We start from the raw sequence: 22159 nt of genomic DNA, 5'->3' as shown, positions 1-22159 counted from the left end.
CCAGCACATGTGCATCCACACTCACCCCCCAAAAATCGCCATCTCACAACCCAAATAAAGCACTTCCCAAAAGATAGAAACAAGGTCAAAATATCCCATCCCCAGCCCTATAGGACCCAAAAAGAAAGCAAGATCATACATAAAACCAACATTAACATTCAGGAAAAATCAATATTAAGACACACATACTTACACACTTACATACATCCACAATCCCTTCTTACGAAAGTGATGAGAAATCTGCAATTTTCGCTTTTTAGGTTCTTTTAGATTTGATTTCATGTTTTTGCTGGTAAATTGTAATTATACATTGTTATACTTTCATAGGATAGGTATTTACAAATCTGAATATTAAATCTTCCGCCTACTTCGAGTGAACAGGAAAGATATTCTGGAATACTAGAATACTGTATATACTCTTTCATTATAGTTCCTGATCAATAAATACGATTTATTAATTCGTTGGAGAGGAATAGGGGATAGGAGATATATTCTTGAGTTTATCAGCCGGTAAGTAAGACTTGATAAAGATGATTTCGAAACGGAATTTATAATTAGCAAATTCTCCTTAGATTCCTACTGACTGAGTTCTTTCACTACCTAACCTCGAGAATTCGGCTTTTCATATTATGCCAGTGGTAGAAAAGAAAAATGTAGGTTTAATTTAATTCAGTTGAGTACTTTGCGCAAGCATATTATTGAGAATAAATTCAGCAAGTAAATACCAGGTAAATTGCTAAAATCCACAAACAAAAAAAAAAAAATGCAGATTAAATTAATGCGGGAGATTTGGTGATGTGAATTTCAAGAGCTGCAAATGATAGATCGACCGAGAGATTTTATGAGAGGCTTCCTGATGACCTGTTGTATAAGAATAATACCGATGAATTGCTTTCTTGCATGCTGCTTGGACAAATGAGAAATATGCGATGAAGGGCATGAAATGAAAGCAGGAAAGGAATTGCCAACTTCATACTAAAACGACGAAATAATATTGACCTCCCTTTAAAGAACGTTCGAGCAATGAATGATTGCTTCAAAGTAGAAGAATCAGAGATCAAATTGTCCCTGGCGAGGAGGAACATTCAGAACCAACGCAATGCTGAGGCAATGCACCGCTCATCACTCCTCCAGATTGCCGCCGGTGATTATTGGCTAACCTTTCATCTGAATCCATCACCCTGCACCACCCCATCTCGATAGCTTTCTCCTCGTTGTTAAATATCTCCTCAAACTTGTCTTTAATCACAATTAGTTCGCTTCTCACCCTTGTTCTCAAAGCAGCCCTCGCTAGCTGCTGTGTCCTATCTTCTTTGAACCAATCCTCATGATCATCCGATGTCGCAAAAATGCTTCCAAAAACATCTACGTCGAGAATAATTCTTCTCCCATTATCTTTCTTCACCACAACCCTCAGCTTCTTGCAGACCAGCTTCATAATAGCACTCATAATCTCTCCACCATCCCACAGAAAATCCGAAAAAGTTATAGCATTATCTTCAAATCCCAGAGCTGTAGAGCTGAATCCAACCTTCTTCGGTGTCAACACGATAGTAAAAGTCTCTAGTACTGGCTTTGCTATTGCCAAAGTGTTAATGCTTTTCGCCGCCTTGTGATACCAGTCCAGATTCCAATTGTCTTTCGGACACTCAAATATCACGTTTCTCACCAAATTCAAATAGACAGTTGGAATTCTCGGAATGTTCCAAGCAGGGCGCCCTGATTTGTTTTCTCGAAGGAGTGCATGGAAAGTGTTGTTTTTGTAGAGAAATGACAGAGCTTCGGCACTGATTTGCTTACAAATAAACAATATTTTTTTGACAACGAAGCTGGGGCAGCGCTCGACAGCTTCCCAATCATAATTCATGAGGATTGAGTTTCGGGATCGAAGAAAATATCCATAGATATGCTCACGGATGTCTAAAGGGTATCGTAGGAATGGAGAGCGACTTGGACAATCTATTTCTACTGGCTCGGGCGTGGTTTCAAAATTGCGAAGTCCTGGGAAACGATTGAAGAAACCTGCATGATTACGACTGACTCCTAATTGTTGCTTGAAAGTAAATGCTTTTTGCTTGCGCTTTGGGGCTGCAATGGTTGTAGAACTGGGGATTCCCCATGTATTATGCGAGTGGGAATTAATGCCGAAGCTGGTAGTGAATTTGCTCAGATCATCATCTTCGTCGTCGATTTGAAGAGATGCCAATGTGACCCGAGGGCAACGACGTTTGCGTGATGCAATAGAAGTCTTACTTCCAACGATGTTACCATTTATGTCACGATCGTTGGGAAGGGGCCTTTTGCGTGGCTTGGATGCTTTTCTCTTGGGTCCCTCAGTGGTAGGTTTCGGCATATTTGATAATGGCATTGCGGTGATCGGCGGGTCCGTCAAGCTCCCCGTTTCTTTAAAAGTACGAGATTATTCTAGACAATGAATTGAAAAAGATACTGAAGTATTTCTTCGAGTGAACGTTTCGACAACGACGAGATGAAAGTCAAACGATTCGACGTTGAAATGTGAATTTAGTAATTGCTGACGAAACGGAGTGCTAGTGGGAAGGAAATTTGAGGAGACAGCGTTAAATCAGTCCTCTGATTCTACTGCCAGTTATTGACTAGAGTAGAGCAATGGGAAATAACGATGGGAAAGTAAAGTGGTTGGAAGCTGAAGAAAATCGTTCTTAATAGGCTTGAAAATAGTGGAAGCTTGGATGACTCTTTCGTCTGAAATGCAACTGAAAAGAGACTGTGAAAGGTGAGCATTCAAACACATGTCATGTGAATGGTAGTGAAGTCAATCCTTCCCATGAAGTATATGATTTAGAGCAGTATAGTAAGAGGCCTGTAAGAAGATTGCTGTTGAACATTTCTGGTAGATGGAGAAAAATGTTGTGGAAGAGTATATAACAAAATTGCGAGGAGAAACTCATGGCTTAGTAGAGGACCTCATTGGCTATCCAAAGTAGTCAAAATCCTATGGTAGTCGCGACGGAGCCATGGCATATGAAGCTTCGAGTATTTCCATACTATTTGAGGAAGAAACGGCATTGTCTTACTCTTTGAGGACTGAGGATTGAGAACTACTAGAGAGTACGGAGAAATTGAAGGCATTCTGTTTCATCTCCTGTGAATCTAATGTATATACTGCATACAAATAATGTTTTTCGACATAGATATATATGGGAGGTGAATCATAACTTCTTGAATATATGCGAGAGAGCTTTGAGCTTCAAGGTCAACTTGACTCGAGTACCTAGGTTTGCTACCTATTATTCTATTATAACACACAAATCATAGAGAAACAAACGAAACGAAACCAAATCCTAAACAGCCAGTGAACCTACGATGATGTCGAAGATCAACGACCAACGGTACCTACCAGTAGCTGGCCGACATAAGGACTTCAACACCAATATTGGGTGTGTAGCCACGATAAAGAGTTCAGACCCGAGATGCGTGATATATGCGTTGGCGACACGGGCGAAGCTATGTCAGACAACAGCTTCAAGCACAAGGTTGCTCCATTTCAAGAGAGTAATGAGATATAAATAGAATCTACTTAATATAATGAAGATATAAATGTCGAACTCGTTACTCGACTCTGTGGATGCGAACAATAATAAAAGGAGATGATGGGGAATTTTTGATGAGTAATTGATCAAGTATCATGGGCCAAGATACTTTTCTCATCCACCCAAATCCCAGCTCTTCAGGGGTCATCATTCTGTAATTACAGGCTCTTTTATCCTATTGGATCACAACATTTTAGAGCTGTTAAGTGACACGAGGTACCTAGTAAACTCTAGCAAAACCCTAGTAAACCCCCTTGTCTCCGCGGTCCCCCAGATGGAAAGATAACTTCTATTCTTTCTGGAATAATAAATTAGCCTCCAAAAAGTACAGAGTAGCCCGTCCAATAATGGATCCTTCTGCGACCGGCCCTCGATTCGATTCTTCATCTTTCTTCTTACTGCATCATCATTATTATTAGTATATTACATGTAAGTCTGACTACTTAATGCTTCCTGTTATCAATAAGTGATATATTTATTGCGCCATGCCTGCCTTTTGAGCGAATCGAACAAAGCACATTTCATCCGGACCTGATTGTGTGGTGGGACAAATACAAAGAGGTCCCTCGGTGATCCCCTCGAAATAAAACAACATTCACGATCCAGCTCGAGTACAACTACAAAATCACTTCTTGTAATTACACCTTCAAGTTCTGAAAGTACTCGCAGTCCTTCGACTTCACCCACTTCCCGTATGCCTGCGCGCGACAGCACCTCGATGGAGACCGATCGAGTTACGATAATCAGCGACAATATGGAGAAAGCGAGTATCAATGGCTCGAATAATGGAAAAAAGAGGACTCCCATGGTTAGGAAACAGTCTTCACCTATGATGCCACCGTTTATGGTATCAGCTCCAGGAAAGGTTATTGTCTTTGGAGAACATGCGGTCGTACATGGGAAGGTGGGTATCATTGCTCTAGAGGTGCGATTTTGATTCTAATGATAGAGATAGCCTGCCATTGCTGCCGCGATTTCACTTCGATCATACCTTCTCGTCACTGCGCTTTCAAAATCGAAGCGAACAATCTCTCTTCGTTTTCCCGATATCAATCTCTCCCACACATGGAATATCGATGATCTGCCATGGAGCACCTTCTCCCATCCGTCGAAGAAGAAGTATTATTACGACCAGGTCACATCTTTAGATCCAGAACTGGTTGCAGCTATGAAACCACATTTAGAAAACATTTCCCCTGATGAATCACCTTCCATACGAAAGATACACCAGAGCTCTGCTTCTTCATTCTTATACATATTTCTGTCTCTTGGCTCACAATCGTTCCCCGGGTGCTTATATACATTACGCTCAACAATTCCAATTGGCGCAGGACTTGGTAGCAGTGCTTCAATATCTGTCTGTCTTTCTTCCGCACTCTTGTTACAGATTCGCACATTATCCGGACCGCATCCAGATCAACCCTCTAACGAGGCAAGCTTACAACTCGAGAGAATTAATCGCTGGGCATTTGTGGGAGAAATGTGTATTCATGGGAATCCATCCGGAGTGGACAATACAGTTTCAACGCAAGGAAAGGCGGTTATCTATCAAAAATTTCCCGAAGGGCCTACCGTGAAACCATTGAGGGATTTCCCCGAACTACCTCTACTTCTCGTAGATACACAACAAGCAAAATCTACAGCACATGAGGTTGCTAAAGTGGGTTTGTTGAAGGAGAAGCATCCAGCGATCGTAGATTCGATATTAGACGCCATTGATATGGTTGGTCAATCAGCGGCAGCTATGATTTCAGATCCAAACTATGATAGCGAAAATATCGAGTGTGTTGAGAGCTTGGGAAAATTAATGACAATAAATCATGGACTTCTTGTTTCTCTAGGAGTGTCCCATCCTCGACTAGAACGTATCCGGGAGCTAGTGGATCATGAAGGAATCGGCTGGACCAAGCTTACTGGTGCTGGAGGAGGAGGATGCTCCATTACATTATTGAAGCCAGACACCACACCAGAGAGAATGGCACGCTTAGAGGCAACATTGGAGAACGAGGGTTACAAGAAATTCGAAACTACACTGGGCTGTGATGGCGTTGGTGTTCTATGGCCCGCTGTAATTAGAAATGGGGAGGATGATGATTTCGGAGGAGATGAAATCGACCAAGAAAAGTTTCTCAACGCTGATGGCATAGAAGGAGTTGAGGAACTGGTTGGAGTTCACGGACAAAGTGGTGATAGGGAAGCTTGGAAGTTTTGGAGGGTGGAAGATTAGAAGCATTGGCGACAGCGCAATTCCTTCTTTTCGTTGTAAATTATGTTAATGTGTTACTTTATAATGGAACGGACAGTGTGGACAATAATGAAAAAGGAAATGTATATTACGATTAAAGAATTGGAACTGTCATTCTATTGTTCTTCACATTGTCAAATAGTTCTTTCTTCAGCCTGGCAGCTTTCCCGCACGAGGCTGACGCTAGCCGAGCTCGTCTTTTTGAAGCCTTTCAATGGGCCCATAGGTCTTCATTTTCGACTCCATAACAAAGGGCATATCGTAAGTTTTTCGAATCCAAAATCACTAAAACCTCGAAATGCTAATCTTTGGTTTTTGTGTTTGCAGAAGTTGGTTAAACTTTTATTGATTCCCCAGAGATCTTTAAGCTGAACACCAAGTCGACACTATTATCAGCGACCCGCTCGGAAGTAGAGCCTGTGGAGAAGGATAAGGTACCGGGAGATCGGGGGACGCAGAACAAGGACTGGGAAGGTTGCGCGAGTGTTATCCTGTGTAGGAGGCACTTTTGCTGAGAGAGATATCTCATTTGGCGAGCCATAGAACCTCGAAGGTATAACGACATACGTGCAAGGGAGTCAGTGATCGACTGCGACATCAGAGAAATAATGGGCATATACGAGAAGAACCCCATCTGGGATGATGTGATACCAATAGCACAGGATGATGGAGAGGGTGCTTTAGCACAAATCGCATATACAGATGAATACGCCGAGGGTGAGATTAAATACCCCTCACCCCCTTTTCTGAAGACTAACAATTTCCTAGCAATGGGATATCTCCGTGCCGTAATGGCAAGCAAAGAATACTCACCTCGCGTCCTCGAACTCACTGAACACATCATAACCCTCAACGCAGCTCATTATACCGTCTGGCTATATCGCGCCAATACTCTCTTTGCGCTTTCCTCCTCTGTTCCCGAAGAACTCGCCTTCGTAAATGAAATTGCGCTGGAAAATCAGAAGAATTATCAGATATGGCATCATCGACAACTCCTCATCGATTATCTTTACCCCTCTATTTCATCCTCCCCTGAATCCATCAAAGCGCTCGCAGATTCAGAACGAAGTTTCTTAACACAGATGTTCGATGAAGATGCGAAGAATTATCATGTTTGGAGTTATAGACAATATTTAGTTGTGAAATTGGATATGTTTAACGAGGCAGAATTGAAGAGTATAGAGGAATTAATAAGGAAAGATGTGCGAAATAATAGCGCATGGTCATATCGATTTTTTCTCGTGTTCTCGGATCCTAAATACTCGACGAAAGGATTGAGGGCAAATGAGTTTGATGAGAAGATTCCGAAGGTGATAGTAGATAGGGAAATTGACTACGCGAAAGCAGCTACATATAAGGCACCACAGAATCAGAGTTCGTGGAATTATCTTAAAGGGGTTGTGAGGAAAGGGGGTGTGAAGATGGAGAGTTTAGAGGAATTTGCGGAGGATTTTGTTAATCTGGGGGATGATGTGGATGGAAAGGGTGAGGATGTAAGGAGTAGTCATGCATTGGACTTTTTGGCAGATATTTGGGCTGAGAAGGGTGAATGGGAGAAGGCTGATAAAGCGCTTCAGTTACTAGGGGATAAGTATGATACGATTCGAAAAAATTATTGGGATTGGAGGAGGGTTTTATTGAAGGAGTTGAAGGGTTAGGATAGGATAGTGTGTTGAATACATAGGTATGAGTTGATATAAAATGGCTGGTGGTGAGCTAGAGAATGTATATTTACCTATTGCGTTGTTACTTGGGATGAACTTACTAGGTATACCGAGGTGAGGAAGGTGCTTTAATAAAAGTAAGTTGCACAGACATACAGACAAAATGCTCTTGTGAATGAATGAGTACTCCGTACAAGTACCTACATAGATCTCTCAAATGGTGATAATGCCAAATATCTCATCACACGACATGCACATGCACATACATACATGAGCGCTTTGTTTCGAATTCCTCATTCCTCATTCCTCATACCAATGGTGATATTTCTATGACCTTTTGAAATCGAAATAGAAATTGAAATTCAAAACGATCTATAGAACTGGTGATGGTATCGTAATGGAGTATAGATGGAGTATGAAGTATAGAGTATGGAATATGGAGTGCAGAATATTAAGACTTATTAGATGTTTGGATGTTACGAGGTTTGCCGTCTAGATCACGTGGAAGTGCTCTAGGCTCTCGGAGTGGTTTATAACTAGGCGTCAAGCAGAGACTTAAGTAATGACAAATAATGATATGCAATTCGTAACTAATAGTAGAGTATACTAAATGATTGATCTTGAGCACGAAGCTCTATACAAAGGAAATCCATCTTGATTATATAGACCTTCATGCTTCTATGATCACTGGTGATCCTTAATGATCACTACTGATCACTTGTAATCACGTGCCTTGGTCATGTAATGGTAGTTGTGTAGCCCGTCGTAACAGCTAAATCATAAATACTAACTAGGTACTAGATAAGGTTACTGTAGCTCAGATCAGGATACTCGAGTAATTAGCTGATGCAATCAATGCTGACCCCGCATTATTAGCAACATTCATTACCCTATATAACCTTAACTAAACCCCACATTAATAACTTCAAGACTTCCAGTCCCTCAAACTCAAATCTCAATCAGATCTCTTCCCTATCAATCAAATCAGTCAAATCCCATTAATATTACCCTATAACTTCAACTCATCATCCCTATCAAGTTTCACCACCATTACCAAGATTCTCATTACGCTATAACATCCATATTCCATTACCCTATAACATACCAATCCCATTACCCTATAACATCTCCCCCATATCAAAAGATTACCCATATTCCATTACCCTATAAATTATAACTATCCCACAACCCCTCCCCTAGTATCAAAAATTACCCTATAACAATCCCCCCATTACCCTATAGATATCCACGTGTATCTCTCGCTCTAAAATTTCTTCACGCCCTTTTCTCCGTACTTGGTATCCACTGGTATTCATTACCCTATAACTTTGCTTAGCGAATAACTAATTAGTCTAGCTCGGTTTCCGCTTATCGTCGGGTGGAGCTCTAGTTCCCTTTCCTATCGTTTATCTTTGCCGAGTACATACGGAGTACATACATACGGAGTACGCACAACCTTATTGCACTGAATATTGCCGTGTTGGGAAGAATGCAAAGTGAGTCCTTGTGCTGCTGTTTGTGGAGCGTGCTTGTGTCGTGCTTGCATGCCTGCTTTATGTGATGTGATGTGCTAGATGGGTTGGGTTGCCGATGTTGATACGAAGGTTTGGTGGTTAAGACTTACTTTCAATATAATAGTGAAATGGGAAATATGTACGGAGTAAGAATCTTAACCTTACCTACCTAGGAGATGGGGATAATATTTCCAAGTTGGTTCTAGGAATCCCGTGTATCATTCATTCATTGAATTGTAGATACTAGACTAGACTGGTGGACAGTATTTAAGAAGGAACGAGATGATGATGATCAGCAGCCAACCCGTGGGAAATAAGTATTTAAAGTCTTGGATGCCCTGTTTGGATTTCTTATAACATAACATTTACTTTTGAAATTGAAATCGAATTTGAATTTGAATTTGAATTTGAAACTGCAGCATATCATACAGTATCACATCATATCGACAGACCCCTCCCTGGTTCTCTATCTTCAGTTCCTTTCATCCGCATACTTATACGGAGAATTGGATATCTTATCACACTCTATACATTTACATACTTTTACCCATACACATACACACCTACATACATACGAATAAAAATACAAAAAACACATACAAAATGGGATCAACAACACCAATCACAAACGAAAGACCAGAAGGAGAGATATCAAAACCATGGATTAGAACTCCCTTGGTACGATCAGCTGCTTTGTCAAGGATTGCCGGATGGTGAGTTTTCCAATATGCTTTTTTATTTCTTAGAGATATGGACTAATAGTAAATAGTAATGTTTGGCTTAAACTTGAGAATTTACGTATGTATTGATGAGTTTTCTTTTTTGATTGTGGGATGGGATCATGTTGTTGTAGCTTTGTGCTTGTGTATATATATGGTCATCTCGTTTTTTTTTTTTCGCTCTATCACTATACTTCCCTTCCACTCCCCCTATCAAACTACCCCTCCCCCTACCCAACATGCCTCCTCCCCCAAGGCCAACATCAAACCCACCTAACAAACCCCAGAACCCTCCGGCTCCTTCAAATCCCGAGGCATAGGGAACCTACTCCTCCGCTCCCTCCCCACAGATCCCCGCACCCAAGTCCACTTCTACTGTTCCTCCGGCGGCAACGCCGGCCTCGCCTGCGCACACGCTGCATTCTCCCTCCAACGCCCCTGCACCATCGTCGTCCCTATCACCACCCCACCAAACATGATCTCCAAAATCCGACTCCTCAACGCAGAAGTCATCCAAACCGGCAAACACTGGAGCGAAGCCGATCGCTATCTTCGCGAGGAATTACTCGCCCATGATACAAATGGTGTATACGTGCCACCATTTGACCACCCGGATATCTGGGAGGGGAATAGTGGGGTTATGGAAGAGATTGAGGAGGAAGTGCGGGAATTAGGTATTGGTAGTTTGGACGCGGTGGTTTGTAGTGTAGGGGGTGGAGGGTTGTTTAATGGGATCATGAGGAGTTTAGAGCGGAATGCGAGGTTAGGAGTTCATAGCCCGACAAAGGTTCTTGGTGTGGAAACGGAGGGCACGGCGAGTTTTCACGAGGCGTTGAAGAAGGGGGAGTTGGTGAGGTTGGATGGTATCGATAGTATTGCTACGTCGTTGGGTGCTACACAAATAGCGGCGAAATCGCTAGAGTGGGGTTTGAAATATAAGGAGAATGTGAGGAGTGTGGTTTTAAGCGACGCCGAGAGTGTGAGTGGTATGGTGTGGATGGCGGACGAGGAGAGAATTGTAAGTTTAACTAATCCTTTCGCTCATTTCTTCGTCTGAGTTTACTAATCCGATACAGTTGGTTGAAAGCGCATGCGGCGTAAGTGTCGCAGTGGCTATTAATGGCGTATTAAAAGAAATATTAGAGGAAGATGGGGAAAATGTCGAGAGGAAAAATGCAGTGATAGTGGTTTGTGGAGGAAGTAATATTTCATTAAAGACATTGGCGGAATACAGAGAGAGATTTGGCGTTTGACAGCCGCCGAGCTTCAGGGCTTTTTTCTTTCATTTTATTAGGTTCAGGCGCGAAATCATAATGCAACATTAACATTGGGTTTAGAGGCGTTCTTTGAGGAAATATTGAATAGGTTAATGATAAGTTCCAGATATATCCATCATATTCCAAGTATTCTTAGGAGACTAACATTGAGAAATTCTTTCATCACACATCAAGCTATATTAAACCCGATGAATGAAAGGAAATGATGTGATAGGTATGAATGCTGGAAACGTAACATTCAAAGAAGTATGTGCCTTTCAAATGAGATCAATATCCCAAATGGTTTTAATACTTCAAATCTTTTGCTGCTTTCAATCCCCTGAAACATTTCAATATCTCAAATGTGCTAAATCATGTAGGTGAACATTGTTGGATTGCAATATACGCTACCAGAAACCACCAAAAAGAGTATTTGGTCTCAGATCCAGATGCATCGTCACACCACAGTTTCTCAAACAACATTGAGCGAAAATTTGAGTTCTTGCAGTAAAAAGAGCTCTAAAGCTATAGATACTCTGCAAACTAAAAGCTAAGTGTCTGTCACCGATTTTGCGTGATTGTGTAAATATATCTTGTGTCCTGAACCATGTCCTAACACTTGGTTATGAGAGTGCATAATATCATCACCGTGATAACTCCGATACCCGCCCAATAACCTCAACCATATGGTATCTCCAACCTTAATGTATGTGCCCCCCGATTACCTAGTCAATTATTAGTCCGATGATTTACCTGTCCCTACCATTTTAATTCACCGCGCCGAACGAGTCCCCAGTATCTTAAACCACATTACTGCCACTAGGATCTTCCACATCCATTGGATCTTCCCCAGTAGCATCATCAGTAAGATCCATAGTATCGCGCTTCGTTCTCCCACCAAACAAGCAAGTCCATAGATCATTTTCTGAAACGACTTCACCACTTTTACCCTTGGCTATAAGATTCGCGAGTATCGATTCCTGCATCTCTTTACTATCAGCCTCTTCCAGACCATGCGCTACCAGTTCTTCATCCGAGAGCTCTCTCTCCTTCCCCTTTTTCGATTTGGCTGCATGCCCCAGATGCTCTAAACGTCTCTTAACAGATAACTCATAGATTGATTGTTCAACAGTATTGCCAATGATATGTAAGTAAACATTGGTGTCGACAAGTTGGCCAATCCTATCGACGCGTGCTACGGCCTGAATTTCCAGCGCAGTGTTCAATAAAGGTTCGCAGATGAACACATGACTAGCATTAACTAGTGTCAATCCAGCACTATGCGCTCGAGAGTGTAGTAGGAAAACCTCTATGTTGGGATCATTTTTGAATATCTCAATTCCATTAGGCTTATCAATGGATGCATGGCCGATGCGGAATACACGGAATGCGCGAGCCAAGATCGGTAAAAATTCTGCAAACTGAGAAAAAACGATTGACTTTGAGCCAGGATCTGATTCTCTAAGGTAAAGAATGTGGCGGGCTTTTTTGGAAGTAGTTAGTGGTGCTTTGTTGAATGGAGTCAATATTTACATACCAAGGGTGTCAATTTTGGTGCCAAATGAATTATTACCTGGAAGCTCGACGTTCTTGATGGCAGAAAGAGTAGCTCGGCTGAAATCTGAGTAGATTGCGGATTTTTGAGGGGTGTTAGAATTAAGCGACCGTTCCTTTAGTGGCTCTCTAACCTCCTCTGTTTCGGTGGTCAGTGTTGGTTCTTGTGGTTTGTAGGTAATTTCGTGAAGATCTGCGTGAATTAATTTCTTTTTACAGACAGGGCAACTATGATGTGCTTCAATGGGTTAGTAAAATGTATGCGGCACTTAAGGTAATTGGGCTCTCACATTTCCACCATTGCTTGATACAAATGGAACAGAATTGATGACCACAGACGGTTAAAACTCCAAGCTCAAATCCATCTCTGCAGATGATGCACATTCGCGTATCTTGAAGGCTTTCCGTCTCCTCTTTCAGGTGAACTAGATATCTTTTCTTGGCTCTCAAGGTAGCTAAGCGCTGGATAAGTACCTGCTCGTTTCCTAGCATCTTCACAACGACATCGTCATTGTTTGGACCTGCATACGGAGCTACCTGATTTGAGATTGCTTGCAGTTGTTTATAATATTCCACCCGAAAGTTCATACACTTTGTGAACAGCCCTACTTCCTTCTCCAGGGCTTCAGCCACTTTCGTCTGATCCATGAGTTGTTTGTGGGTCATTTTTAGTTGAGATTCAACAATCGAGAGTTCATTTTGTGCATTATTTGCCTTGAGTTTAGACACGAGGGTCCGGAGTGCTGACAGAGTCCCCCTAACACTATTGCGTTCATGAACAAAGCGGTCTCTTACATTGAACAGTTCAAGCAGTCGTTCTGGGTAAGGGCCTTCGCCCCTTTTCGCTTCCCGTAAAGCGTTTTTAGCTTCTTCGTCAGTTAGATAATTCCGTATTCCGCTTAACGATGCCTGTCTATCCGCAATCATTGTCCGCAATGCTTGTACGTATACTACAACTTCTTCTTGTACTTTTGTAGAGTTCTCATATTCATCTCCACTAATAGCTACTTCATCATCATCGTTGTCGACCAATGTGCTCAACAAGATCCGTCTGAGATGATCTCGCCATTCATTAATCTGATGAGCTTGATTGTCTAGATGAATCCCGAGTCTTTCGAGGCTGCCAAGACGTTGGTTAGTAAGTAAGTAGGTATAGGACAAAAGGTTCTAGGGAAATCTAGCTGAATGATTGGTTTGATTAGAAATGCAGATATTTGCAACTTACTCTTCCATGATACGGCGGCTTTCGGTGCCCCTGCTGAGAGTGTTGGCTACGTATTTAGGCAATTGGAGAGGTGTACGGGATTCTGTATCGTTCCTAATTGTGATCATCATGGAGTTTGCTTTGTTAAAGGCCTATGATTTGGTTAGCCTTGCTTGATTAGAAGTGTCTATTTGAATTGGAGAGTACTCTCTTCGTAACGAATTTTGAGAGCCAGGGAAAAAATATTTGGAGCTTGAATTCGGAGTATTACAAATGTGCACAAGTGGAGTACAGAACTTACATCTTGTAATATCTCGCGCCGCAAGTCCTTAGCTTCTTCGTAACCCTGTCTTTCGAGTATATCAAGGTTTTTAAACTCTGGAGAATCCGGTTTTGTCATTTCCTCGTTTGTTTTAATCTGGAAGTGAGCGTTTGCCCGGAAGAACACCGCCATGTGATGGAGTTCTAAGGCGGCCCTCAACTGTGCTCGACTTAGTCCTAGGGGCGAGGCAGGATCCAATCTAAGTGAGAATGTGTTAGAGTGTTCGTAAGACGATTCCAGAAGCCCTCACCCATCTTGTCCTTCAACTTCTTCTTCATTGATCCTTTCAGCGCTTTGGCTTGGGGCATTTGAACCTTTCTCTAGATGAACAGCCCGCTTTGCTTTCTCCGATGATATTTCACCAATTAACTCATCTCTAGCTTCACCTAGACCAACAGAGGACTCTAAGATTACTGCTTCCCAGATTTTCAAAGCCTCTTGAACTCGAGGTGAGTCCTCATACAATTGCCCTCTTTTGAGCCGAGAAAGAAGAAGTGACCGATGATTTGTTCTAATCGCAACATCTGTTTGTGAGAACATAACTTCGAGAACCTTACCTAATAATGTTATTAGTTTCAACCACGAGGCCCACCATTACTATATTTCCCGACTTACTTGCCGCTTGAATAACTGGTTCCGAGTCATCTCCACTTCCATTTTGCCTAATGGTTCGTTTTTTGCGTCCACCACCTTCGGCGTGCAATGTAACCTGTCTCAACCGTACAAGCCAGCGTCTCATCACCTCGGCATAATCCTTCGGATCCCAGCCATACATAAGAGGCTTACCCTCGGGGGTTAATGCTGATTCCTCACACATTTGACTAAATAATTCTTGGTAGTATGCTTCTTCAATGGCATTAAAAGGCATAGTTATTACGAAGCGGCGTTGTTTGGGTAATTTCAGCTCTTTACGAACACTTTGTTTCGAGTGACGTAAGCTGATGGATCCGAACAACTTGTGGAAGTCTTGCTTGGAGGATACGAACGATGGCCAGAGCGAAACTATGGGCTCATATCTTAGGAAGATGAGTAGCCCTAATAAGTCTTTGATGTTCTTTCTGACCTATGCTACAATCAGTTTATTTCATTTCATATTGTGAATAAAAAGGTGTGGTTTTAGGTTCTCCAATGATCCGTATTGCAGGCCGACAATGAGTTATCATTAATGGCTGAATTTCTTTTGTATATCCGACCAATCGATGAGATGAATCCATATGGAACGAGCCCCACTGCAGACACTAAATTGAACTCAATGCTTCACAGGTTTTCGAACATTGGAAACTTTCTAAATGTATCGAACCTGGACAGCAGTCCGGACAATTGGATGCCCTAATGAGGAAGAGCATAGGATATCAATAGCTGGAAACACTTACCGGGGTGCCAGTAATTACCCAAGCATTGATTCGAGGTATCATCCTTGCGACAATTGCGGCATTACTAACACTGCTCTCAATCATTTGTGCTTCATCTAGGCACACACGCCACCACGAGAACTGAATTAAAGGCGATTTGGGTCTCCGGTATTTTGACTCCCTGCGCAATGTTCTCCCCGGATTCAGACTGGTGAAATGGATCTCTGATGCAAGTATAGCATACGTGGTAATGACTATATCGGAGGTGGCAAAGTCGTCCATTATTGCCTCATGGTGAAGTGTCCGGCTCTTGATACCTTCATAGTAAGTAACCTTGAGATGTGGCGCATGAGTTTTGATCTCACTGATCCACTGTTCTGAATATTGTCAAAATGATATGATCGGGGCGCAGTTTTGATTGAACACTCACTTGATATAGACGGCGGTGATATTATGAGGGTTGCATTTGTTGTCTGTAGATTCTCCCCAGAAAATGGATCGATAGTCGATGGGCCTTGATTAGGACGGGTGTGAAGTGTCAACAGAGCAATTATTTCTACAGTCTTACCCAAGCCCATCTCCTCTGCAAGAATACCACCCTTGATTTCTCGTTCCATTGCGAAGAAAGGAGCAGGGTTGAAAGTAACTATTCCATACAAATGACTGACATAAAAAGAGCGCCCTTTCAAATCTGTTGCTGCAATGAACGAGACAGGCAACTGACCTGCCACCTCGAACTGTGCCTCTCTGACATTTGCGGTCGCGCGAGACCATTCGACACCTTCCCTGCGAAGCAGCCATTGTACAGCCCGCTTTTGAAATGGGTAAAGAGTTGATTTCAAGCGGGGTGTTTCGATGGAGGCAGGAATCTCATCATCCGGATCTGACGAATGTGCAGATTGATAGAAATCTTGCGCAGACAGCGGATCCAAATTTTCGCGATTTGGATCAGGAAAGTAAGTGTTTAGAACCTTCAACAGAGCATCCGTTTTCTTGAGCTGTATCGACTCGGGGTGAGTTGCTACCCCCCATTTGATAGTAAAATGTATTTGTATATAATCTGAGCCGTCCCTTTTATGCAAACTTATTCCAGCCTCTGTCCATAACTTACTTGATTGTCGAACGTGCTTTTTAGAGTCTCGATCAACCATTAGACAAATAAGGACGTCATTAAAGGGATTGGGAATGCCCGTCGATGTATTTCCAAGTGATAAGGGTATGATAAGCAAAGTGTTACCATTTTCATTTTCAATTATGATATGAGATGGCCCGGATTTCTCATTCTGCCTATCCCAGAGGCAATTAAAGCGGATTTTCTGCTTACTCAAGGTGGTGCTATCCGAGGATAACTTTGGTTGAAGACATCTGATTTCCCACGAAGATTCCTTGACGACGATGTAATCTCCCGACACATGATCGTTCAATGATTGCAACTCAGATCCCGTTACAAGTTTCTGTCGCTTATGTGGAGGTTCTTTTGATGCATTCTAGAGTCTCGAATTAGCACTTCTAGAAATCAATGATAACCATCAAACTTTTGAGGTCAATTGAATGTGGCCCTAGAACAACATATGGTTGATAATAATAGTTACCTGGTTTGCGGTAAGATAATCAATTAATGCATCCGTAATAATATTGGCAAAAGTCAGCGGAGCCTCATTACGGAGAGCTTCGTTATCCTCATCATTACCATTACCATAACCTTCGATATTTCTCCTTTGTGCCTCTAACTCCTGTGCAAAGACATAGTCATCAGGAATGATTCCGAACTGCTTTTTATGCTTAGGAGGCACATTGATAGGAGCCATTGTATCAATCCTCGGAACCAAATCTCTTCACCGAGATATGTAACTTCGAAACAGCACAAAGGCTCCACGTGCAGGAAGTTTACTTCGTTTAATGAATATAAAGAAACGGGCTAGGGTTTATTAGACTGAAAAGGAGACTCTCTTCTTGTTCTAATAAATATGAGATAACGAAAGATGAGTGGCAGACAATCCCAAATAGCAAATAGTTGTGCATGATTTTGGTGATTGTTTCCTGGTGATGTTGGATATAAAAAGAAAAGTAGTAGGTACCTGCCTCGGGGCAGGGTACCGATGCACTTTGATAACCGATAAGAAGGTCAGCACGATGTGGAGTCGGATATACTTTGTTCCCATTAACTCACATCACATGATTAAAGATTTTCCGAACAAACACTAAGATTAAAATCGAATTGTGAGGCACCAGGCAGTTCAAGAGAATCCCAAAAGGTAGGTACAGCCTTCTGCTGGTCGACACAAGTTGAGACAGGTTGACTTATACCAAGCGCCCAGTTGACATACGGTCCATGCAGGCTTTGGTATTAATACATTGACCTACGGGATCCATTTAATCATTCATCATTCTACAGTATGTACAATTGGTCCTCATCTCATCTTCAATCCTGCGATGCTCAGTTGAGACTCTGTTCTGTGGCATGGAGCCATATTGACTTACTCATTAGAATCTGCCCATGATGATTTTCAAGCCTCACCAGCTACGACCAATTCCCCCATTTCTCCTCCCATTTACGGATTCAACCACTTGCACTCAAGTTCGAAGTTTGCATTATCGCATGAAGGCGCCGCCCGTACCACGTCCCACACCCTTTGTGCCGGATGCTCAAACGTTTCTTACACTCATTGGACGGAACTTGAGCCAGCATGCATCGAAGATTCCTTCTTGGAAAGCATTATTTACATTAACCTCCGATCAATTACGAGAATTGGGTGTTGAGCCTCCACGGAGTCGACGCTACCTCTTGCGCTGGCGCGAGAAATTTAGAAAAGGGCAGTACGGCATTGGTGGGGACTTGCAACATATTGAAAATGGAGTTGCAGAATTGCGTGTAGTTGAAGTGCCATCTTCAAGCCCGATACACAGTGCAGCTACCGCAACATCCTCCCCAGGACATCGAAAGATAGTGGTCAATGTGCCCATTGGGGGCAGTGCAGAAAATGAATTGGCTGAGCAGATTCCTGTTCAAGGTGTGAGTATTAAGGGAGCACATACCATTATCGGACCCCATGTGCAACCTTTGAAAGGAGGAAATGGTGCGAGATTTGTTGTCAAAGAAGGATTATGGGAAGATCGCAGAGGTTACAAGATTGATGGCGGCGAAAGGAGACAAGCCGAAGTTCGAGCAAAGAGGAGAGGAGAAGAGAAACGTGCAGCCAGATAAGAAAAGATTTGATGAGCAAGCTATTGATTGATGTAAGATTATGTTTGAGGCTGTGTATGGCATGCATAGGGAGGAGGTGGCTTTGCTGTGATATTTTGGGATCTCTATCCACAAGTCAAAGTGTTCTAGAAGATATATATACAAGGCTGCAGTTGAGCTCATCACGTATTGAAGTTGGATGTTGACTCAACACCTAAATTGCGATTGTAGTCTAAATGAGGCGGGGTCGGCTCCAAGGCCACGTGAAATTGCAGCTTCGCGGCGCAGAGTTCAACTGGACACTATTTCCGTCCTCCTTTTGCTGAAACACCTGGATCATTGTTTCTTTCTATATGTTTCCTCATACTAGCCTAACCCTATTTAGGAATACTCAAAATCCGGTACTCCTGTATAAGATCGCGGATACTTGGTTCCTTATTTCACCATTCCCCAGAGCCATCGTAAGCTCGTTCATGCTCACACCCTGGTACTTTTCTCATTCTAGCAGTTGTGCGAAATGTACCCGATACCGCCTTTTGATGAAAGGTGCCCGTTTGCTTCAAGTCTCCGAAAGTAATATTCTTGAGTGTACGATAATGGAGGCGTATTGGTTGATTTCTCGATTATGGATGATGCCAGGAGCTGACTGTGCTGGAGATTTCCTGCTAGGCCGGAGGATCTTTCCTCCAGATTATTACTTCGCTAAAGAAGTTTTGATAAGCTACCTAGTATTATTGTAATACCATACAATTTCAGGTTTTGATAAAATGGTAGACCAATCTAGCAGCCGGGACACCTATTAGAAAACCGGGGAACATTTGAACTGCAAGACGAAAGCTCATTTTGATAAGCCAATATCAGCCGAATTCTACCACTTCAGGCCGTTTAATCCCATACCCATCCAGCTGTCAAGATCGTCAATTTCACCAGTAGGAGCGGGGCGAACATGTACGATATGCGTTCTTTGGGCACAGTAAGGCTTCTCAGATATTTTCGTCCAATGTTTAGATGGATTGATAGTGATACTCAACCTGATGTCAAGAAGCATCCTTAAAAGAAAATCGTACGGCTATCATATGGGTCCGGAATCGAAGACTCAATATGGCAGTGGATGTGTTCGTAATAGAAAACAATTGAGAAGCTGGTGAGCTATTCCGTAGACACATCGGCTAGTACTTTCCTATACTAACTTTAACAAGCTGACTAGATACTTCAATTACAGAACAGAATGAGTGTACCTGATATACTGACCATAGCCAGGTATATACAGCTATATGGAGGTATTGATCAATCTATTCATGTGTGATGGATTTGAGGTACTCCTTCGTCTGCCTGAAATCCCATAAATTGACCCCTGTCAAACCTATGGCAGGAACCGAAGCTATCGTACCTCTGCCTGAACGGGTACTCACTACCATTTCTACAGTTGGCTTACAGTATTTTCTGTTTCCGGCATTACAGCAAGATAGAGAGCAGACTTTCAAACATTACGACTCAACTGTTGAACGTCTTAGTTGATTGAAAAAACAATCAAAAACGGTAATAACGCGATGAAGGATTTCGGCCAATCTCATCCCTCCCAATCTTCCTCTGAGTTGCATGGCATCGCCATTACACCGCAAGTCCATTATCTCATTCATTGGAGCTTTCCTATTCTCATAAACCTAGCTATCTAAGGTTCATCATCCTTTTCGTCACATTCCCGTATTTTGATGAGTTTCTTTACACTAAGTCACATATATGCTTAGTTCAATTATTGGATCAGGTTGTAGTCCAACTTAGGTGAAGCTGCCTTAGAGGAATCAGGACGTTCTTAATTTGTCTATTCACTTGTATCCTACCTCCTATCGACCTATAGCCAGTCACGTTTTCATGGCCGTCATATATCTAATCCGCCTGAAGGCAGTGCTTCCGTTTGACGTTCCATTCACTCTTGGTTTGTATGCTTCTCTTGCAAATATGTTTACGGATATCTTTATATATCTATTTTTGATACCCAAAAGCGATCATTGAATCTGCCCTCTGCGCCGCTGTCTACTTCTATAAAATAGGGAAGTTTCCCATGATCTAACAACTATCAACTCATTCATCATCACCATCAATCATCTTCTTCGATATCATAGAGAGCTTGAGCATACTTATCTGCATTGCAACTTGTTGCTTTCAAGTTTATCGTGTTTCAAGCACTACATACATTCACAGGACCATTAGCAAGGGTGCAATCGTCACTCTATTCTTATTCCCCTAGACGCCTGAACAGAGGAGATCTTAGTGAAAGTGTTAAATTTTACTGTTGGCTTCAGTGCTCCATTCTTCGTGCGTCAATTAATTATCTGGACATTGAAAGGCCCGACGTCAACCAAACTGAGCACATTGAACATTCCTTGGAACAAGAAAGAGCCTCTAAGAGTCAAACTATCATATCGAAGCCAAATTTAGAGTCAAACTCTGAGGAAAAAGCCGAAATGTCTTCTTCCAATCGATCTTCATCTGGCAAGGGGAAGAGCTCTTCCTCCGGAAAGTCAAAGCCGAAGGAAGACGATTGGTCTGGCATCACAGATCCGGAAGAACGAAGGAGAGTGCAAAACAGATTAGCCCAGAGAAAGTTCCGTAAGTAGTCACTGTATGACTCAGATTTCAGCAATTAGCTAACGTTTCATCAGGGGATAAGGCCAAGGCGGACAAAGAAAGTCGGGATCGGGACAATGAGAATCGTGCTCACGCCGGCCATGCTTATCACACAGCTGAGTCAAATGATGTCTACTACGACAATCCTGACGCTAGTGGTTCGCCATGGGGTACTCTCTCTATGAAGCACGTCATTTCGAAGGGTAGAGCTCGAGAGGATGCATCTAGATATGAAGCTCGGCCAGGCGATGGGGCAAGTTACTATCAAAACGCCGATGTCACTTATGAAGGAGAAGCTTATTATGGAGGAGAGGCAACTTCATATGAGGGCGACCAAAACCAAACCTACTATGACTATGGAAGCGCAGCTGGCAGTGGTAGTGGAACTTCTGGTTATTGATCAAACCAGTGACTTGACTGGTCATTGGGCAAAAGTCACGACGAAATGCTGACACGGAATGACCTGATTATGTTTTCATGTCCTCGACACGATTTCGGGCTGCAGTTATGGCCTCGATTATGTGCTATGTTACATCTTTAGACTTTTTTCTACCCCTTCTCGACTTTCGTTCAACACATCAATTTTTTTTTTGGTATAGACGGCGGACGAGGAGAAAAAGGAGGAGGATTCAACGATACCAGGCCCATATCTCATTATACTTGCGCACTTCCTTGCTATTTTTCCTTTCCTTCCTATTTTTCCTTTCTTTCCAGTTTCAGTCTTTTCCTTTCCAGCAAGAATCAATTGCTGCCTGTTTTTATGTAACATTAGATTTCCTATACTCTATGCTGCTTACCTTTCGCGCGGCTTCATTATCCATAGACAGATAGATAGATTTGGAGGTTCAGCTCAACATGTACTTTTAGACTATAAGAAAATTTCCTCCATGCAAAAACGTCATAGTAAGCCTTCGAGTAAACATGACCTTGTGGGATTAAGGCGTT

General features: G+C 42.4%; 8 protein-coding genes across 8 annotated transcripts; 6 read left to right on the top strand and 2 right to left on the bottom strand.

The window, feature by feature from the left end:
- Positions 1-839: 839 nt before the first annotated feature.
- SS1G_06082 (predicted protein) lies at positions 840-2353 on the bottom strand (the record flags this gene model as incomplete). The annotated part of the gene is made up of 3 exons (XM_001593110.1): positions 840-861; positions 1161-1578; positions 1915-2353. The coding sequence occupies 3 exons, from the start codon at positions 2351-2353 to the stop codon at positions 840-842; spliced, it is 879 nt and encodes a 292-aa protein (XP_001593160.1).
- A 1973-nt stretch (positions 2354-4326) lies between these two features.
- SS1G_06081 (hypothetical protein) lies at positions 4327-5799 on the top strand (the record flags this gene model as incomplete). Its single annotated transcript, XM_001593109.1, has 2 exons — positions 4327-4476; positions 4528-5799. The coding sequence occupies 2 exons, from the start codon at positions 4327-4329 to the stop codon at positions 5797-5799; spliced, it is 1422 nt and encodes a 473-aa protein (XP_001593159.1).
- Positions 5800-6425: 626 nt separating this feature from the next.
- On the top strand, positions 6426-7475 carry SS1G_06080 (protein farnesyltransferase/geranylgeranyltransferase type I alpha subunit; the record flags this gene model as incomplete). Its single annotated transcript, XM_001593108.1, has 2 exons — positions 6426-6534; positions 6586-7475. 2 exons carry the CDS (start codon positions 6426-6428, stop codon positions 7473-7475), a joined length of 999 nt encoding a protein of 332 aa, XP_001593158.1.
- A 2123-nt stretch (positions 7476-9598) lies between these two features.
- SS1G_06079 (hypothetical protein) lies at positions 9599-10967 on the top strand (the record flags this gene model as incomplete). Its single annotated transcript, XM_001593107.1, has 4 exons — positions 9599-9708; positions 9765-9793; positions 10002-10732; positions 10791-10967. The coding sequence occupies 4 exons, from the start codon at positions 9599-9601 to the stop codon at positions 10965-10967; spliced, it is 1047 nt and encodes a 348-aa protein (XP_001593157.1).
- Positions 10968-11770: 803 nt separating this feature from the next.
- SS1G_06078 (hypothetical protein) lies at positions 11771-17210 on the bottom strand (the record flags this gene model as incomplete). Its single annotated transcript, XM_001593106.1, has 11 exons — positions 11771-12453; positions 12508-12752; positions 13054-13644; positions 13750-13880; positions 14030-14249; positions 14301-14607; positions 14666-15113; positions 15424-15779; positions 15971-16423; positions 16727-16889; positions 16995-17210. The coding sequence occupies 11 exons, from the start codon at positions 17208-17210 to the stop codon at positions 11771-11773; spliced, it is 3813 nt and encodes a 1270-aa protein (XP_001593156.1).
- A 692-nt stretch (positions 17211-17902) lies between these two features.
- On the top strand, positions 17903-18607 carry SS1G_06077 (hypothetical protein; the record flags this gene model as incomplete). The annotated part of the gene is made up of 1 exon (XM_001593105.1): positions 17903-18607. One exon carries the CDS (start codon positions 17903-17905, stop codon positions 18605-18607), a length of 705 nt encoding a protein of 234 aa, XP_001593155.1.
- Positions 18608-19687: 1080 nt separating this feature from the next.
- On the top strand, positions 19688-19932 carry SS1G_06076 (predicted protein; the record flags this gene model as incomplete). The annotated part of the gene is made up of 2 exons (XM_001593104.1): positions 19688-19701; positions 19857-19932. The coding sequence occupies 2 exons, from the start codon at positions 19688-19690 to the stop codon at positions 19930-19932; spliced, it is 90 nt and encodes a 29-aa protein (XP_001593154.1).
- Positions 19933-20458: 526 nt separating this feature from the next.
- Positions 20459-21614, top strand: SS1G_06075 (hypothetical protein; the record flags this gene model as incomplete). The annotated part of the gene is made up of 3 exons (XM_001593103.1): positions 20459-20526; positions 20934-21196; positions 21250-21614. The coding sequence occupies 3 exons, from the start codon at positions 20459-20461 to the stop codon at positions 21612-21614; spliced, it is 696 nt and encodes a 231-aa protein (XP_001593153.1).
- Between the last annotated feature and the right edge of the window lie 545 nt (positions 21615-22159).

The sequence above is a fragment of the Sclerotinia sclerotiorum genome, genomic scaffold (assembly GCF_000146945.2).
Source record: "Sclerotinia sclerotiorum 1980 UF-70 scaffold_7 genomic scaffold, whole genome shotgun sequence".
Lineage (NCBI taxonomy): Eukaryota > Fungi > Ascomycota > Leotiomycetes > Helotiales > Sclerotiniaceae > Sclerotinia > Sclerotinia sclerotiorum.
The sequence above is the reverse complement of the archived record's forward strand: the minus strand, read 5'-3'. Positions and strand labels throughout refer to the sequence as shown.